The 20,472-nt window shown below is 42.0% G+C and overlaps 2 protein-coding genes across 3 annotated transcripts in view; both read right to left on the minus strand.

Moving 5' to 3' along the window:
• The window catches only part of scyl2 (SCY1 like pseudokinase 2), a 66,225-nt gene extending 57,868 nt beyond the window's left edge, over positions 1-8,357 (minus strand). For both annotated transcript variants that reach the window (XM_080191427.1, XM_080191426.1), the window contains exon 1: positions 8,218-8,357. The gene's annotated coding sequence lies outside the window, so the exon portion shown is untranslated. The remainder of the gene's footprint in view (positions 1-8,217) is intronic.
• Positions 8,358-11,196: 2,839 nt separating this feature from the next.
• The window catches only part of depdc4 (DEP domain containing 4), a 29,889-nt gene continuing 20,613 nt past the window's right edge, over positions 11,197-20,472 (minus strand). The window contains exons 7-9 of the mRNA XM_080191785.1: positions 18,147-18,272; positions 15,313-15,391; positions 11,197-12,254 (exon numbers count right to left, since the gene is read on the minus strand). Of these exons, the coding sequence (XP_080047911.1) occupies positions 12,055-12,254; positions 15,313-15,391; positions 18,147-18,272 (405 nt within the window). The 3' untranslated portion in view covers positions 11,197-12,054. The remainder of the gene's footprint in view (positions 12,255-15,312; positions 15,392-18,146; positions 18,273-20,472) is intronic.

The raw sequence follows: 20,472 nt of genomic DNA on the forward strand, positions 1-20,472 counted from the left end.
AGCTTTTATTTGTTCCCCTTCTCTATTCTTGTACACCTCTATCAAAGTTTCCCAGCTTCAAGGTGAAAAGCTGCAGCTGCTCCAACCTAACCTTGGAGCTAAACCATCCCCTCCCCCCCTCAATCCTAGTACATCCATACAGGACATCCACCAGTTCCCCTTCGTCTACTGCACACATGACTCCTTCAGACAAACTCCAATAAATTAGTTAAACATTAGCCTGTAGTTTCTGCTTTCTGTCTCCCTCATGTTTTGAATAAAGGAGTTATATTTGCCATCTTCCAATTTAATGGAACCTTTCTTGAATCTAGGAATGTTTGAAAAATTAAAACCAACGCATCAACTACCAATTAGCCACTTCTTTCAAGACCCGAAGCTGAAGTCTAGAAGGACAAAGGCAGCAGATACACGGGAACACCACCACCTGCAAGTTTCCCTCCACCTCACTCAGCATCCTGACTTGGAAATGTATCACTACTCCTTCACTAGCACTGGGTCAAAGTCCTGGAAATTCCTCGCTAACAACATTGTGGGTCAACCTACTGAAGATGGACTGCAACAATTCAAGAAGACAGCTCACCACCACCTTCTCAAGGACAACTAAGGATGGGCAATAAATACTGGCCAGCCAGCAACACACGTCTCATGAATGAATAAAAATAGTTTAACAATCAGTCTTGATATCCTCACTAGTTTTCTCTTGGACTCTGGCTTTTCCCTCCTGCTTAATCTTCATTATTCTTGGATGTTCATTTATTCCACCCAATCTTCTGACCTGCCACTTGTCTGTACGCAAATGGATGCTTTTTCTTTAACTTTAACAGTGTCTTTGATTTTTTTTAATTAACCATAGATGATGGGCCCTCCCCTTGATATTTTTCTCTCATTGGAATGCATCCATTCTACGTATTCTGAAATATCTAATACTGAACATCTATTGATCTATCCCTTAAGCATACTGGTCAGTTTACTCCAGCTAGGTCTGCTTTCATGTATTCGTAATTACTATTATTTAAGTTTAAAATATTAGTTTTGGACATAATTTTCTCTCTCTCTAATCACACGTAAATTTCATAGTACGATGGCTTCTCCCTATCAGTGCCCTCACTTGGAGGATAGCAAATAATCCCATCTCGTTACATGTAGTAGGTCCAATATAGCCTGCCCTTTGGTTGACTCTAGGACGTGCTGTTCTAAGAAGGTCGCCCACCCACTTCTACATGAGCAATTCAATCACAGTTTTATTTCATCCTCAGCTGTTAGATTCAGTGTATAAGCACAGAAACAGGCCATTCGATTCAGCTGGTCAATGTTGGGCATTTATACTTGACACAAGCCTCCACCTATCTCTCTTCATCACATCATACCAGCATATCTTTCTATTCCTTTCTTTGGAAGTGTTTAACTAATTTCCCCTTAAATGTATCAATGCTAAAAACTCCATTCACTGTCTGAAGAAGCAGATTCCACATTCTGATCCTCATTGGTTATCTCTCAAGGATGACATTGAATCAGGATCACGAGTTTCTGCCATGGGTCTTCATGTGGCTGAACATCCTGATTCTCAATCCACAGATCTTGGGACACATGGGGCAGGATATTCCATAGTGTACTGGCACCCAGAATACAGAACTGGCTTCACTGACTTTCCTTCTCTGCTGTTAGACTGCCTCATCGTTAAGACATTTGTACTCAAGTGTGATGTGGCTTGATGGATAAGTTGTCAATTTGACCGATTGGTGGCACACATTTCCAGTCAACGTCCATTGACGTGCTTGAAGGAGAGCTTCGATGCCTCTCTGAAGTGCTTCCTTGGTCCTCCCCTGGAATGTTGACCATCTGAGAGTTGAGAAAACAGCTCCAAGCAGGGAAGATGCTTTCAGCCATTTGGACACAGTCCATTGATTTTGCAGGTGTTTTCCCCAATGCTTGTGGAATTGGTTTCATGAATGACTAGCATTCATTAACGGTCCTACCAGTCAATCCAGACAATGTGGCGGAAACATTGTTGATGGAATTTCTCTCCGCTCTTATATGCCCCTGATACATGGCCCAGGTTTCATTGCAATACACAAGTGTTGTGACAACAACTGCTTTGTATACTCGGAATGTGGTTGACTTGGACAAACACTCATCACAGCTGATCCAGTGTTGGACCTGCTCATCATTAGTAGCCTTTTGAGATAGGTGGTTACAAAGGTATGGGAAACGCTCAATGTAATCCAGAGTGTGTCTTCAAATGAGAGATGGAATATTTAACTGTCTAGGTATGGGCAGATGTGACATTTGTTTTGGCAACATTCAAGGACAGGCTGAGTTGTTTGTACGCAGAATTAAAGAGATCAAGAAATAAGAGCAGGAACAGAGTACATGACTCTCCTATTCTGCCCTGCCGTTCAACATGATCATGGCTAATGTTGGGTTTCAATCCCACTCCTCTGCCCGCTTCCTCATATGCCTTGATTCAGAGACACAAAATCTGTCTATCCCAGCCATAAATGTTTGATTTGATTTATTGTCACATGTATAATATACAGTGGAAAGTACTGTTTCTTGCACGCAATACAAACAAAGCATGTCATACAAAGAGAAGGAAAGGAGAAAGTGCAGAATGTAGTGCTAGGGTGGAAAGAATGTAGTGCTAGGCGAGATAGGTCCATTCAAAAGTCTGATGGCAGCAGGAAAGAAGCTGTTCTCAAGTCGGGTGGTATATGACCTCAGACTTTTGTATCTTTTTCCCGACGGAAGGTGGCGGAGAGAGTTGGGTCTTTAATTATGCTGGCTGCTTGTCTGAGGCAGCAGGAAGTGTAGGCAGTGTCAACGGATGGGAGGCTGGTTTGAATGATGGACTGGGCTTCATTCATGACCCTTTGTAGTTTTGTGCGGTCTTGAACAGAGCAGGAGCCATACCAAGCTGTGATACAACCAGAAAGAATGCTTTCTCTGTGCATCAAAACATTGGGGAGAGCAGTAGTGGACATGCCAAATTTCCTTGTTCTCATGAAAAAGTAGAGGCGTTGGTGGGCTTTTAACTATGTTGTCAATATGGGATACCAGGACAGGTTGTTGGTGATCTGGACACCTGAAACCCTGAAAGCTCTTGACCATTTCTATTTTGTCCCCATAGACAGGGGCATGTTCTCTCCTACACTTCCTGAAATGGATGACTATCTCCCTCGTTCCGTTGACATTGAGGGGGAGATTATTATCATTACATCAATTCCTCTATCTCTTTCCTGCACTCTGTCCCATCATCGTTTGAACTCTAACCCACTGTGGTGGGGTTATCAGCAAACTTGAAAATTGAGTTGGAGTGGAGTTTAGCCACACAGTCACAGGTGTATAAGGATTATAGTAGGGGGCTGAGAACACAGCCTTGTGGGGCACCGGTGTTGAAGATGATCGTGGAGGTGTTGTTGCCTATTCTTACTGATTGCGGTCTGTGGGTTCGGAAGTTCAGGATCCAATCGCAGAGGGAGGAACAACTTCTCTCAGAGGGTGGTGAATCTCTGGAATTCTCTGCCCATTGAAGTGGTGGAGGCTACCTCGTTGAACATGTTTAAGTCACAGGTAGATAGATTTCTGATAGATGAGGGAATTAAGGGTTATGGGGAGAAAGCAGGTAAGTGGAACTGATTCACTTCAGATCAGCCATGATCTTATTGAATGGAGGGGCAGGCTTGAGGGGCTAAATGGCCTAATCCTGCTCCTATCTCTTATATTCTTATGTAGGAGCCGAGTCCCAGGTCACAGAGTTTGGAGATGAGTTTTGTAGAAATAATGGTGTTGAAGGCTGAGCTGTCGTCAATAAATAGAAGTCTGATAGGTGTCTCTGTTATCTAGGAATTCCAAGGTTGAGTGCAAGGCCAGGGAGATGGTGTCTACTGTAGACCTGTTGCGGTAGTAAGTGAACTGTAGTGGATCTAAGCACTCTGCGAAAATGTGTTCAATGATGGAGCACCTACAACCCTCTAGGATAGAGAACTGCAAAGATCCACAATCCTTTGAATGAAGTAATTTTTCCTCATCTCAGTCCTAAACAAGTGGCCAGCTATCCTGAAACTGTGCCCCCATACTGTGGATTCCCCAACCAGTGGAACAATCTCTCAGCATGGACCTGACCAAGACCTGGAGAATCCTATGTTTCACTGAGATCACATTTCATTCTTCTAATAAAAATAAACCCATAAGCTCAGCAACTCATTATCGGACAATGTCCTCGGCCCCAGGATCAGTTCAGCAAATGCTCCCTATACTGCCTCCAGGGAAGCATATATTTGTTTAAAAATGGAGACCGAAACCGCAGACACTACTCCAGGTATGATCTCAGCAAAACCCTACACAGCTCTAGCAATCTTTCATTATTCCCGTACTCCAATCCCCTTGCAGTAAAGACCAACGTGACATTTGTCTTCCTAATTGCTTGCTTCGCTTGCATGTTCCCTTTTGCAGTCTTTATGAGCACACCCAAGTCTCGATGGACATCAAAACTTACAAGTTTCTCACCTTTTAACAGCTCTTTTTAGAGATCTAAAATGGCTAGCCATTCTGATGCAGTGGGCAATGACACTGTTGTCATCAGGAAACTAAAGATCAGTACATCCATGAAAGTAAGTTTAGCTTTGGCACAGAGGCAAGTGAGGTTAAAGAGTTTTCTAACTAATTATATATCGACACCAAAGAGTGTTGACCTTGGATGTCAGGGAGATTATAAAATAGAACAGGGATTCTCACACAACCTTGCTTGACCTCGGTGCAGATTTTGATGACAACGTTTCAGCTCTTTCACTCAAGATAGTTTCAGTCATATTCTGAAGACGTTTTTGAGATCATCCAAATCCTTGGAGCACAATTCACAGAACCTCACAATTTACTGAGTATTTGATTTGATTTATTGTCACATGTATTAACAGTGAAAAGTATTGTTCCTTGCATGCTATGCAGACAAAACATACCGTTCAAAGAGAAGGAAATGAGAGAGTGCAGAATGTAGTTCAAAGCATAGAACGAGAGTAGAAGAATTAGAAGGTATGCAAGCAGTCGCTTCGCTCCAGCGCCATGTTGGAATCTATTTGGTCAGATGGGTGAATATAACGAAAAGTTCCTGGTGTTGTTCTCAACATTTTTCTGTGGCAACAAAGATCTTGTTGGACGTTCCTCTGGAAGGTCTTACGCCATAAAATGTATTTACTGACTCATCATTGTTTGAGGTTGGAGAATAATTGTTCAATTGGGGAGTTGCACTGCCATTGAAGGTGTCTTGTCAGTTTGATGTTGCAGGAAGCAGCATAAAATTAGTTATTTTGCATTTGTGATGAAGTCTGATGTCTCAATCTGCTCGACAGAATCTTTTAAAAGCAAAATAAATAAATCTCCAAACAAAATATTCTCTGATCTGAGTCTTTAATAAATCAATAATTCAATTCTGTCATATTCATTCACAACAAGGGAGTGAAGTTCAGTCTACTGCCATTCCTGGACAGAACTATGCATGTAGTTTTTAAGCAGGATTTCTTTTTAATTTACATCCCAATCTGCTGCTGCATTATCTTTGACGCGACACATATTTTGAGGGATACAACAACAAATGAACTATGAATCAGAAGCAAAATACCGCTGATGCTGGAAATACTGAGCAGGCCAGGCAGCATCCATGAAGAGAAACAGAAGGAACCATCAAAATGTGAGTGATCTTTCATTCTGATGTTATCCTGACCTGAGGTGTTAGCTCAGTTTATCTCCAAAGAAACAATAAAGCCATGTATGTTTAGATCATTCAGGTTAATGAAACAAGTCTTTTGCGCCTGACGCATATAGAATTTAATCAACTGTCAATTTAGAGCTTTTATCACTTAATAAATTAAAACTGGAGTTGTTAAAACACTTGTTGAAGAAGCAGTCTTTGTTTCCGTCATGTCAAACTAAAACATGATGCAAATCAAATACCGCAACGCATCACAATATAGCACCTTCACAACGAAAACCAAATCTGTATCTGTTTTCTGCCTCCCATTGGAACATAGGACTTGGAGCAGGAGTCAGCCATTCAGCTCTTCAATAAGATCATGGCCGATGTGGATGTTGGTTCAATTCCACATTCCTGTCTGCCCCACCAGTCTGTATTGTCAACGCTGGCTCCCAGATCCAAGTGGATACGTCTCTCTCAGAGGCCAGTCTCAGCGCTCTCAGTGCCAGCTCCCTGTGACTCCCTTATCGAACTAAAATCTAACTCAGCCATAAATAAAACTAAAGATCAGTCTCCACTGTCTATTTGTCATTCAATCCACTGGCACACTTCCAGAATCCAAGAAATTTTGGAAGATTATAACCAATGTATCGACTATCTGCGCTTCCACTTCCTTCAAGATCTTAGGATGCAGAACATCTGGCCTTGGGGAGTTGTCAGCCTTTAGGTCTAATATTTTTCTTACCATCTTTCGTCTGGAAATGGTGATTGTTTTGAGCTCATCTCTTGATTTTCTATTATCTTTGGAAGTTTTCTAAGGCTTGTAATGTGACAAAAGACATAAAATACGCATTCAGCACCTTTCTTCATTTTCCATCCATTTCCAGACTCACTTCCCAGAGGATCAATTCCATCTTTAATTACTCTTTTCCTGTAGAAACTCTCACTACCTGTTTTTAATATCAGTAGCTATCTTTCTCTCAATCTGTTTGATTTTATTACCTTTTTAGTCATTCTTCACTAGTTCTTAAAGTCTGTCCAATTGTACGGCCTGTCCCCAATCTTTGCAGCTTGTTGGAGTCTCTCTCAATTTATTATCACTGACTTCCTTATTTAGGTACAGATGCTGCATCCATATGAAAACATATCTGCTCAGGTGACAGATTTCTCCTTCTCTGGACGTCAGTGTCAGATATTGAACTTCATCATAAATCTCAGGACCCAACAAAAAAAAACCTTGCCTTTCAAATAATACCTTCACCTCTGGACATCCCAAGCACTCTACAGCCAATGAAGTACTTTTTAAAATGCCATTATTGTGATAATGCAGCCAATTTGCACACAGCAAACTCCCAGAAACTGCAAACAGGTCATCTGTTTTAATGATCATCACAGATCATAGATCCCCTACAGTGCAGGAGGCCATTCAGCCCATTGAGTCTGCAACAATCACAATCCGACGCAGGCCTATTCCCGTAACCCCATATATTTACCCCACTCATCTCCCAACACTTGGATCAATTTAGCATGGCCAACCAACCTAAGCTGTACATCTTTGAACTGTGGGACGAAACCCACGCAGGCACAGTGACCAAGGCCAGAATTGAGCCTGGGACCCTGGTGCTGTGAGGCAGCAGTGTTAACCACTGTGCTGCCCTAATGATGTTGGGTTAAGAGATAAAAACAAAATCCCCAGAAAAGGAGAATCACCCTTCAGTTCTTCAAAATAGTGCTATGGTTTATTTTACTTCCATATAAGATGAGGCCCCTGTTTAATAGTGAACCCATCATAAAGAAAGTATCTTTGATGGTGCAGTACGAAACATATCCCAAGTGCGCTTGGAAAATAGGTACAAAACTCTGAAGTGGGACTTAAAGCTATAGCATCCACCTCCCATAGATAATAAAAACACTTCCGAATGGACCTACCTGATGTTAAATTGATCTTTCTCTGCACTCTAGCTATGACTATTATACTACATTCTGCACTCACTCCTTCCCTTCTTGATGAACGATATGCTTTGGCTGTATAGTGTGCAAGAAACAAGACTTTTCACTGTAAAGGAATACGTGTGGCAATAATAAATCAAATCAAAGGGAACTGTCTAATGAGGAAAGGTTGAGCAAGTAGGGTCAATGTACACATAGGAGTTTAGAAAAAAAGAGATGAGAGTGCTGTCCACTGAGCCACAGCTGACAACCTCCCAATTCCAGGTCTTTGAGCTCACTCCCTGGGTTCTCATTCTGTCCCCCACAGACTTCCCCCCAGTCTGTATTGTCAGTGCTGGCTCCCAAATCCAAGTGGATACGTCTCTCTCAGAGGCCAATCTCAGTGCTCACAGTGCCAGCTCCCTGTGACTCAGCCCCTGGCTCAGTCTCTGTCACAGTGTCCACCCTGCTTACCCCTCACAGCCCCGCTCCCGGCTCTGCCTACCTGCCTGCCTGTCCCTGTCTAACAGGGCCCGGCCTTCCCCCTCCAGCCTAGGCCCCGGCCCAGCCCCGTCGCCGGATAGACAGTCAAGCGGTCTTACCTGAGCCCTCCGGGCGGTTGGATTGTCGGACAGTGAGCGGCTGAGATGCCGGGCCCACGCGGCCCTCCCTGCCGGAGTCAGTCACTGAACCCCCGGCGAGCTCACAGCCCCGTCGCCGGCCCCTCCGCCATCACAACACTGCCCAGCCCCCACCGCGTACCTCACTTCCGCTTCCGCTCACACCTGCCCTCAAGGGGCGGGGCCACAGGTACAGTAAGGTCCAGAGACCCCGCCCCCCATGACCTCAAGTATGTCTATTATACTTGTGGAGCTCTAGGGAGCTCCACATAGGGTCCACACTCTCCCCCTTGCACCGCCCGGAGCGCATGAAGAAATTGGTCTTTTTGGACTGGGATAGTGTAATATTTGCAATTCTCCAGTCCTCTGCCACCACCCTGGAGTCTAAGGAAGAATGAAATATTAGGTCCACTCTTATAGTATAAGTCCACAGAAGACTTTTTACAGTTTATTCATTGGTAACACAAGTCAGCTTACATTAACACTGCAATGAAGTTACTGTGAAAATCCATTAGTTACCACACTCACATTGAGGGAGAATTTAACATGAACATTACACCCAACCATCAAGTATGTCAGATTGTGGAAGGAAACATACACAAACATTGGGAGAACGTGTAAACTCCATCCATACAATAACTGCTGCAAAGTTGAGTTTGTGAACTTGGAACTTGATGTTGGGAAAGACTGCAAAAATGCTAGCGGGGTAAAAACATTATGTGGTCCCTTTAAAAGCCAGTATAATGGTTCAGTGATTGAGGCTTTGAAAAGAGGGACCAGACTAAAACATTTGTATCAAAGGCTTTAGGTATGAAAATGTTTTTGAAGTCAGCCCATCAATTGAAAGCAGACACTCAAATACCATTTCAATTTGATGGTGTGGACAAGATCGGACCAATCCTATTGGAAGAAAATTAATAGGTCATCACTGGTATGGGGGGGGGTGGGGGGAAAGCAGATTGAAATGCTACCTCTCAACTCTCGAAAGGAAGAGGGTTCTCAAATCTGCCAGCTTTATATATGCCTTAACAGAACACACTTCTTACCAGCAAAAGGTAAGAAATCAGCAAGAACTTAGAGACAGAGGAATCAACAAAACTCCAAAGGTTACTGAAAGCTACAAAACTGGTTTTTTTTTGAGTGACTGAATTCTATCATATTATTTTTGTTAATGAATGGATATTGTGTTTATTTGAACAGCAGTCCAGTAGAATCTTCAGTATGTTACTTGTTTAGTTACACTTCCATTAGTTAAGTAAATTGTTAAGTGTTCATTTTAAACTGAGTGTCAGGTATTTCTGAGTTAACCACTAATCGTTACTGAAGAACAGTTCACACCTTCGCACACATTTTTAACAGATTACGAGGCAAGGTATTCCTCTTCAGGGGATTCGGCATTACGTCTCAAAGGGGACAACCTCCATGCCCTAACAGTGACCCAAGCCAGCAATGAACCTGGATACCTGGTGCTGTTAAGCAATAGTGTTAATGACTGTGTTGCCCCTTTGGCATTCCCTTTAATGTTGCCTGCCAGTCTCTTTTCATACTCCATTTTTGCTTTTTTTTTCACCTCCCTTCAACATTCTATACTCAGCCTGGCTTTCAATTGCATTTTGTACTTGACATCTGTCAGAAAAATATTTTTTCTTCATCTTAATTTCTCCATCTCTTTCCTGATGGAGCTGTGGATTTGTTTGCCCTACCTTTCCCCTACAAGGGAATATACCTTGGTGCCTGAATCATCTCTTTGAAGGTTACTCATTTTTCAGCTATTTTCCTGCCACCTTTGACTTCAATTAATTCAACCCAGATCCATCTTTTTTTTTTATCTCCATTGAAGTTGGTTTTTCACCCAGTTAATTTTTCTTACTCCAGATCGCTCTTTGCCTTTCTCCATAGGCAACCTAAGCCTCCTGAAATGTCCCCGAAATGTTCCCACATCGACACTTGATCCACTTGGCCCACCTCACATCCAAAAATAAGGCCGAGCATTGCCTCTTTTCTTGTTGGACTTCGCACATTTTGCTGCAGAAATTTTTCCTGAACACAATCTCAGAACTCTTGCTCTTCTCCACCCTTTACACAATCACTATCCCAGCCAATATTTGGGCAATTAAAGCAACTCTAATTCTTGTGCTTCTGTAATTTTTTTGCAAATTGGTTCATCTTTCATGCTAGACGGTGGCTTGTGGACTACACTGTACATGTTACATCTCTCAGGATGTCCCAAAGCTTCATATGCATTAAGTGAATTTCACATATTACTGTGGCTACACAACAAAAGCACACCATCATTTTGATACACAGAAGAATAGTTTGTTAATCTGGTTGGTGGCTCAGGTTGAGGGATGAACGTTGACCAGGACACAAAAAAAAGCATCAAAATAATGAAAGCAAAAGGCAGTGAAGGAAACCATGATGCAGAGAAAAATGCAAGTCACAAACATAAAATAGTTCAAGTCAAAACAATTTTCCATCTTTTAAAATCTGAAAAATGCAACAATACCTAATGGACAAAAAGGCTTTAACGGAAATCAAACAGTAAAAAGCATTCAAAAAAAATTGCTAGACCAAAAATACACATTATTGAATCTGTTTTTTTATTACATGGTAGATAACCTGTCTTTTCCAGTGTGAATATTATTTTCTTTATTCACTCATTGGACATGACCGTCACTGGTTGGCCAGCATTTCTTGCCCATCTCTAGTTGCCCTCAGGGCAGTTGAGAATCAATCACATTGCTCTGGAGTCATATATTGGCCAGACCAGGTAAGGATGGAAGATTTTCTTCCCAAAAGGACATCAGTGAGCCAAATGGATTTTTCCAACAATCGACAAAGTTTTCATGGTCATCAGTAGATTCTTAATTCCAGATTTTTTTTTAAATCGAATTCAAATTCCACCATCTGCTGTAGTGGAATTCAAATCTGGATCCCCAGAACATTAGCTGAGTTTCTGGATTAATAATCTAGTGATAGTGTCACTAGGCCATCACCTCCCCTTTTCCACAATTAATCTTATTCCATCATTTTACATTTTCTCAGTTACATTATTTTAAATTATTTATTCTGATCACATGCAAGCTGTCCAGAAGGCCATCAATTCCCAAGTATTAAGCATATTTCTACTCTTTGCATTCATGCCCTTGACCCACGCTCCCCAGGCAACACCCCGTTTGAGTCTCCTGGTGTACAGAGTTTAAAACATTGCCTAAAAGACAGAGCAAGAAAGGATCACATGGCCCATCCTCCCTGCTCCAGCTGGAGTTCATTCAATCATGATAAATACCTGCCTCATATTTCACTGGAATGTCTCATGCCTTTCATATTCCTGTGATCACAGGAGATTCATTTGACAGGTGGGAGGGGCAATGAGTTCACAATTCTGGCCTGGAGTCTCACCAGCCGATTGTGTCCAACAAGAATTATGCTACCTGTAATCAACGCAGCCGGCAGATGAGGCTCCCCGGTGGTAGCGCCAACTCAAAAGAGCTGCCTGATATACAATTTAAGGAAACAAAAGGTAAACAATTGTTCCCACTGAAATAGATGCAACATAAATCAGTGGCGTAAAGGACACGTTACAATGCAGACAATATGATAACTATCATTCAGTGCAAAATAAATTAATAATCAAATAGATAAAACCATTACCCAATATTTTAGCAGAGAAATTTACATATTAATGTTAAAAGTGCCAAATTGCCAGCAGCATGCTGTAATTATTTTCAAATCAAGGTCAGTGCCATTAAATTGCTGAAATTACTTAAAATGTTAGTTTTTCAAAAATGCAGTAACAATCTTACTGATATCCTCCTCCTAAATAATATTTGAGAAGTACTGAAGAAACACTAAAGGATGATGTTTCCGGAACTCCTGAAGCAGTCTGTTTCTCTCTTTTTCAGAAATGTTGTTGTTTTGACTGATGTCCTGGGCTAATTGTTGAAGTTGCTCCATGGTGACCTTGATTTTCTGCTCATCAAACTCCTTTTGTGTAATTTGCTGGCAGAATGCAAAACCTGGCACAAAATTTACAGCCAAAATTTGAAATATTCACCAGGGATGGAAGCATTACATAGTGAACAGCCCATAAAAGATAACTTCATTCATATAGCATCTGGTGACATCCCAAATATTTGCTCCCTATTTTGCACCCAATGATTTACTTAAAGTCACCATTTTGTTATGTAAACAAATGTTAACAGCCAACTTGCACATAGCAAGATCATTAATCTATGAAATTGTTCTAACTGTTTCCTAGTAATGATGGTTGAGGGAGGCATGCTGATAGGTATTGGAGCTGATATGGTTGTTAGAGAGAACTCTTTCCTCTGGTGAAGAATTCAGAATATGGTGGGACATTACAGAAAATTTTGAGCCAGACTGTTTGGGATGTTATCAGGCAGCATGTCTTCACACAACCCTATGCCCGAAAATGTCTATAAAAGCTGGTGGTCAGTTTAACAGTTCAAAGCTGGGATTACCAGATTAATGTCAGATAAAAGATATTGAGAGATATGAAACTAAGGCTGGTAAACAGAACTGAGGTGCAGATCAGTCACAATCTAATTGAAGAGCAGTTTTGTGTGGCTGAATGACCTGCTCCATTAGTGCAGTGGGAGTTTTAGCATCCACTTGAGCTATCATTACAAGTAGACAGAGTCTGAATTTAACATCACTTTAAATAGATGGTGCATTAACACGCTTGATACTGCACCAGAATGTCAGACTGAATTTAGTGCTCATCTCAAAGAAAAGGCTCAAAGAAAAGCTTTTTGATCAACTGTTTCAACAGTAATTACTGGTGGGACTAATTCAAGCCACTGATCAGTTCAAACGACAATTAACATTCTTGCTGCAGTAGCTTCTCCAAGACACTGAGGGGCACTGCAGACAATTCACTGTATGCTACTCATTTCCCACAATTATCCACAATTGGTGTTTGTCTGAAACCTCAACATGGACATTGTCTCAAAGCACCTAACCTGGGAACAGCTGAAAGAAATATAAATGATGGTTACTGATACTTGCTACAAAACTCAAGCAGGTGACCTTGTTTGACTGAACAGGTACTTTTGGAGAAGATGGCAAGAAATGTAAATCCACTTTTCAAAACCATAAAGAATTTGCTGCAGCACCATTTCTGCCACGGGGAACTTTTGCCAATTTAAACTGCTGTCAAATCTTGGCGACATTTCTTTATGGAATGCTGCAGTATTTTTTTCGTACTCTTTCCCCAATTTTGAAAATATCGAGAAGATCAAGGAGACAATCAGCGCCCTTTTAAATATCAAAGGCACCAGCTGTGATCATCAGCCTTTGATTTTCATATCCACTGTGTTTCGCAGCTTGAGCCACAGATCTTCAAACAGACATCTCAAGTGACTCTCAGCATTTTATACGATACCATCAGCATACTGGAGTTTATCATTGTTTAGAAACGTAACTGGATTAGCCATATACATACCGTGGCTCACAAAGATAAGACAGTGGGAATCCTGCAGAGAGTAACTCATCTCCTGACTCCCCAAAGCATGTTCACTATCTACAAGGCACAAGTCTGTTGTGTGATGGAATACTCTCCACTTACCTGGATAGATGCAGCTCCAACAACACTTGAAGTTTTGTCCAGGACAAAGTAGCCTGCTTTGGTACCCCATCCACAAACATTCACTCCCTCCACCATCAAGACACAGTAGCGACCATGTGTACCATCTCCAAAATGCACTACAGGAACTCACCAAGGCTCCTGGCATATCACCTTCCAAACCCATGTCCACTACCATCTAGAAGATCAAGAGCAGCTGAAACTGGAAACACTACCATTTGCAAGCTCCTCTCCGAATCACTTACCATCCTGACTTGGAAACATATCACCATTCCTTCACTGTCGCTGACTCAAAAACCTGGAACTCCCTCCCATATAGCACAGTGGATGTACCGACATCACAACGTCGTATACTGGTCGGGAGTGCCAAGTCATGGCATTGGAACTCTCTTGGTGGAGGAGGGGGAAATATTGGTGTAGGTCAGTACCATGGTTCCCACAAGCTAGAAGTGGTTCTAACTCTAACTTTTCTGGGTAACTATTGCTGTTTGACACTTGTAATCATCTGAAATTTGCAACTGAAAGTACATTATCAGATGGTTCCCTATGCAGGGGAATTGCCCAAAAGAAGCTTGAATTTCCTGAGCAATTGCCATGCAATCTGTACCCAAGAACATCCAGGAAAGTTTAAGTTTTAAGTTATTTACTTGTATCATAAGTAGGCTTACATTAACACTGCAATGAAGTTACTGTGAAAATCCCCTAGTCACCGCACTCCAGCGCCTGCTCGGGTACACAGAGCGAGAATTTAGTGTGGCCAATGCACCCTAACCAGCACTTCTGTCGGACTATGTGTGAAAGAGGGGTCTCTCCAGTGCATCTGTGGAGTACTCCCCCAGATACACTGCCCCGTTGTAAGTCATTGGTCATTGTCTTTACCAGATTTTCCTCAAACTCAGCATACAATCAAAGGCTGCAATCAGCCAGAGGTCCCACCTTTCAGATGAAGCATGAAAGAGTCAGCCATATATGCTGGATCCAGTGGATGTTTAAGATTCCCATGGCAGTAGTCCCTCACAACCAACTGCACTCAAAAATAAAACTATGAATTGATTTTGAAGCACTTTGGAAAATCAAGTGGATGTAAAAGGTGCAACATAAATGCATCTTTCAGTAAAACAGGCTCAAATGCACCACGAGTAAAACAATTACCAGGACTAAGATTTTCAAATCCAGTAATACTGATAAGACACTCCACTTTCAGGTGGTTTCATTCATTATCCTCTCCACAAGATCAGCTCACAACCAGAAAGCAAAGTTAAGCTTCTCAGTTGTGTTAACTTGAGCTTTGCATTGTTAGCACAGAATTAAAGTTGAGACTTCAACTAGATCATTCTGCATTGTCTATTCAACAAATAATTTTCCCTCAATATAATAATTCCAGAGTGATGTTAAATATAAAGTAGCTAAAACAACCAAGGGAATCAAAGAACTTTGCATGCTTTCAATAAGCAATGTACCCAAAGTACCTGTGGAAGCATCAGGGTCCCCTCCTTCCTGAAGCAGGAGAAGCTTCTTCCTGACCATATGAAGCAGAGAATCAGGGATCTATTTCATTGAAAAACAGGGGAGAAACAAAATATTAAATTGTCATGCTCAACTTATCGATGTTTAATAGTTCATTGTCTCTACTTCAAAAATACAAGTAGTTTTAAGTACTTTGCTAAGATAGAACTCAACCAGTTAAAAACTGTTGACAAACCACTTCATTCTCAATACCTACCCTGATACCCTGAGGAGGAACTTCTTCACTCAAAGGGTGGTGAATCTCTGGAATTCTCTGCCCATTGAAGTGGTGGAGGCTACCTCGTTGAATATATTTAAGTCACGGGTAGATAGATTTCTGATAGACAAGGGAATTAAGGGTTATGGGGAGAAAGCGGGAAAGTGGAATTGATCCACTTCAGATCAGCCATAATCTTATTGAATGGCGGGGAGGCTCGAAGGGCCAGAGGGCCTACTCCTGCTCCTATTTCTTATGTTCTTATATGTGAAAATCTGAGCTTAAGGGACTAGTTTATTTATTATGGTGTACCAGGTTTGTAAACTGCAAGTAGAAAACAACTTTAGAACAGTCTATTATGCTGCAAATTTCAAGTATTTGCAAAACAAAAGGAGACAGGAAAACAGAACAAGCACATGGAGTGAACTGCTGCTTATGTGGAGAAAAACAACTCATGTTTTCATCGCTCCTTTAACAGAGAAAAATCTGCAGGTGGTTCACAACAAATTGAAAAAAGGACATCCAACAAACCACAGAAGAAAACGTTATGGGATAAGCATGAAGGAAATCTGAAAGCAGTGGGAGAGGGGAAGGTGGGGAAAGTTTAGGGAGAGAATTTCATTGCAGGTAACTATGTGACTGCAGGTACAACTGGAGGTGGGTGCAAATTGAGAGGGGGAATGCATCAAAAGTTAGTCAGGCAAATAGAAAGCTCAAATGGAGATGAAGGGCGTGAAGAAGTTAAAGAGACAGGGAAGGGTGAAGTCACAGTGATTTTAACAATAATATTGGAACTTGAATCTGGTGTTGTTGGGTGACCAGCAGCCAAGATCAGTAAGAACATTGGGTAAACAGCACAGTTGTGCAGGAATCAAAGCTTATGGAGGATGGAGGATGGGAGGGTAGCCCAGAAAAAAAATTCAGAATAATCACTTTGAAGTGATAAAATGCAACAAATGGGCTGAGGACAGGGTGGAGATGGAGGATGTTTGCTAAGGTGGAAGTTTATTGGCCTTGCTGACTTGGTTCTAAGCTTAACTCAGGGTCAAATAGGACGTTAAGACTTGAAACAGTTTGTATCAGCCTGAGAAAGTGGCTGGGAAGGGAAGAAAAGGAAATCAGTGCCAAGGGCACTAGTTTTCACTGCAAGAAATAGGAGAATTAAGCCAGACAGCCTCTCGAGTCTGCTCCCTCATCTACTGGACTATGGCTGATCTTCTACATCAAACCCACATTCCTGCCCTGTGAAGACAATGGGCAGATCCAGCAGGATTGGGAGCAGTGATGCACTTCAGGACCCTGACAAAGTTCTGATGCTCACACATGCACTGTCATTCCCTGGCAAGTTTAAATTTCTGATTGGCAAATTTAAACTACCCCAGGCCCATCACCAGAGTCTCTTACACTGATCCGTGCCAGAAATTCTGGTTAGATCGATGGTACTTACCCAGTTACTGGCGGTGGAATTGTTACAGAGTTTAATTTCTGGTGTAACACAGTTATGAGTAATCCATACCAACTCAACCACCTCCCTTGACCAACCTAGCTACCTACTACCCCGTCACACTCCCCAAACTCAACTTCCCACACCCCCCCCAACCCCCATCCTGTCACATCCCTAACCATACAACCAACCCAACTACTCACTCCCATCTTGCACAGCCAGCCAGCTGCTAATCCCACTGAAAGACGTGAAACTTGAAAAATAAAACTTGAAAAAACAGCAATGTGGTTAAAAAAAAAAGGAAGAATGTACTCTGTGGTGTTCCTCTTCACCACTTTTATACCAGATTGCTGCATCATTCCAGCCAGGACCTGAAAGTGTGCAGAAAGGTAAGAATGCAATCATCTTTGCAGTCAACAGCGATGTACACAGCATTACCACTGACCACAAAATCTGGCTTAATAGCTTCTATCCTTAGAACAATCAACCACAGAAAACTGTGCTTCATCCAAGACTCGGTTCAAACAAGCAAAAGGCAGTGGAGAATTTAGGAGGTGGTGAGGACAGAGAGCTGGGAGCCAAGCAGCCTACAAGTTGAAGCTAACCATCCACCTGTGGATGAGGGGCGTTATCCAGATGAAGATTTGGCTGTATTCTTATGGGAATTCTATGGGCAACGGTGCAAAGATGGGGAGAGAAGACAATCCAAGAGATATTCTGAGTACAGCAGTCAACCCAGTCAAACAATGTTGCTTATATTAATTAATGTTCAAAAAGCATTGGAAAATGCAGAATTCAGGACCAGAAAATGGGAGGGATGTTGAGGAACACAAGCAGGATAAAGAGTGCACCATTCTGATGCAGGAGCTGAGAGGATATCAACACAGACTAGCTGAGTTGAATGGCCTCTTTCCCTATTGCAAATCTGACAAAGTTCCGCTTTCAGAAAAGACAGAAATTCTCAGGAGTCACAACATAAAAAATTTCTTCAATCCCTGCAGGGTCCTGGCTTCAAACAGCAAGCCATGTTCACTCCTTTCAAGGAACAAGCAACTACCAACAGATAAAGAAAGCGAGAATATCCAATAAAATGATTTCCTCAATGGACCCCTCCACCTTTCTAGTCAATACACTACCTTGAAAACATCAGTGTGGTTATCCATTAGGAATATGACCAGTGTCTCGGCTTGCGTTTTTGATAGTGATTGATTTTGTATGATAGCTTTGGTGAAAGTTCTCCTTATTACAGTCCTGTTGGTGTTCTGCAACAAAAACATTAAAAATCAAAGGGTTAAAGCACAAGGCCTGGCAGCAACAATGAGTCTGGATGAACACTGGTACAGCCACATACACACAGTGTACAATTCTGATGGTCATAAGTCAGCAATATCGAGTTGCTGGCAGCAATGCACAACTGAAACAAAGAACATACTTGAATTTCTACAGACCAAGGATTGTGATATCCCAAAGCACTTTCAATTCAGTGAAAAGCTTTGGAAATGTAGTCACTGTTGCAATGTAAGAACACCAGTAGTCAATTTGTGCAAAGTAAGCTCCCACAAAACAGCAACCTGCTGGTGACTAGATTATCTAAGATGTATTTTAAGGGATAAATAATGGCCAAGACGTGGGGAGAACCCTTGCTGTTCTTTGAATAATGCCATGGCATTTTTTATAAATGAGGAGACAGTGGCATGGTGGTATTATCACTAATCTAGAGACCCAGGTTCAGTTTCTGGGTAGTGGTTTCACATCCCACCATGGCAGATGGTGAAATTTGAATTCAATAAAAATCTGGAATTAAGAATCTATTGATGACCATGAAATATTACCGATTGTCGCAAAAACCCATCTGGGTCACTAATGTCCTTTAGAGAAGGAAATCTGCTGTCCTTACTTGGTCTGGGCTACATGTGACTCCAGATTCTGAGCAATGTGACTCTTAAAATGTGTCAGGGATGGACAGTAAATGCTGGCCCGTCAGCAACACCCACATCCCACAAATGAAATAAAATAAAACGTAAGCTTAAAGTGCCCGAGCTATAGGCTGAAGAGCCAAGGATTACTCAATATCAAGAAATAAATCCAAAATTTTCAAGGGAATCTCATTCAGACATCAGTATTCACACAATGTATGCCCATGCAGTTTAAAAGCAGAAATAGAACTGCTGTACCAAATTAGGATGGCTGTCTCTGATCAGAATTGAACTGCTGGTAGACAAGCCAGCAGAATAAAATAAAATCAGATGTTAAACCCTCCCCATCACTTGTCTCTGCATACCCTTCCTACACTAACGCTCAAAAGATTGTGTCAGCATTGTTAAGTAGGCATGTTAATCGAGTAATTAGTAAGTTAATATTAGATTTTATGAACTCCAATGACCAGTGAGCTTGTTCACACCAGTAGGAGAGAGACTGCAACCGGGGGAGATTCAGCCAGAGTGGGGGTATTGGAAATTTGGCGCTAAGTGGGCATTTGGCGCTGAGGGAAAAGAAGTGCTCATTTTCAGTGGGAGTGGAGGGGTGGAACCTGTGAGGGATACTCGAGGGCAAGTGAGAGGTAGAAAGAAAACAAACCGTAACGTCACAGCCAGCAGGTAAGTGATTGACTGGTAACCGCTAAGTAGTTTTTCTTGGCATTGTAATTTTTGTTTTAAGTTAACTTAAGGGTTAAATGATGATAGAGATCCCCGACCAGTGTCATGCTCCTCTTGTGCAATGTGGAAATTCAGGGACCCTTCCGGTGTCCCTGGCTCCTTCACATGCAAGTGTGTCCAACTGCAGCTGACTGTTTGATGGCTCTGGCGCTATGGGTGGATTCACTTTGGAGCATCCACAATGCTGAGGAAGTTGTGAATAACACATTCAGTGAGTAAGTCACACTGCAGATAAAATTTACTGTAGGAGATAGGGAATGGGGGACCACCATACAAAGTAGGAAGGCAGTGCAGGGCTACCCTGCGGTCATCACCCTCCAAAATAGATATAACATTTTGGCTACTGTTGGAGAAATTTAGGGGAAGGTGGCAGCAGCCAGGTTTATGGCATCGTGGCTGGCTCTGCTGCACAAGAGGGCAGGAAAAGGAGTGACAGATATCATCATAGGGAATTCAATTGTAAGGGGAATAGACAGGTGTTTTTGCAAGACTACAGGGCTTTCTGGAGGGGGACTTTAGTAAAATCTTTGATACGGTTCCTCATGGCAGGCTGAAAAAGGTAAAGTCATGGGATCCAAGATGAGATGGATACAAAACTGGCTTGGCCATAAAAAGCAGAGAGTGGAGTGGAAGCGTACTTTTCTAACTGGAGATCTGTGACAAGCGGTGTTCCAAAAGGCTCAGTTCTGGGACCTCTGTTGGAGTAAAATATAGGTGGTCTGATTAGTGAATTTGCATATGAGACAAAAATTGGGGGAGTAGCGGATAGTGAGAAGGATTGTCAGGAGGATACAGTGGGACATAA

This window comes from Carcharhinus amblyrhynchos, chromosome 6 (assembly GCF_965287045.1).
Source record: "Carcharhinus amblyrhynchos chromosome 6, sCarAmb.v2.hapA, whole genome shotgun sequence".
NCBI classification, from domain to species: Eukaryota; Metazoa; Chordata; class Chondrichthyes; order Carcharhiniformes; family Carcharhinidae; genus Carcharhinus; species Carcharhinus amblyrhynchos.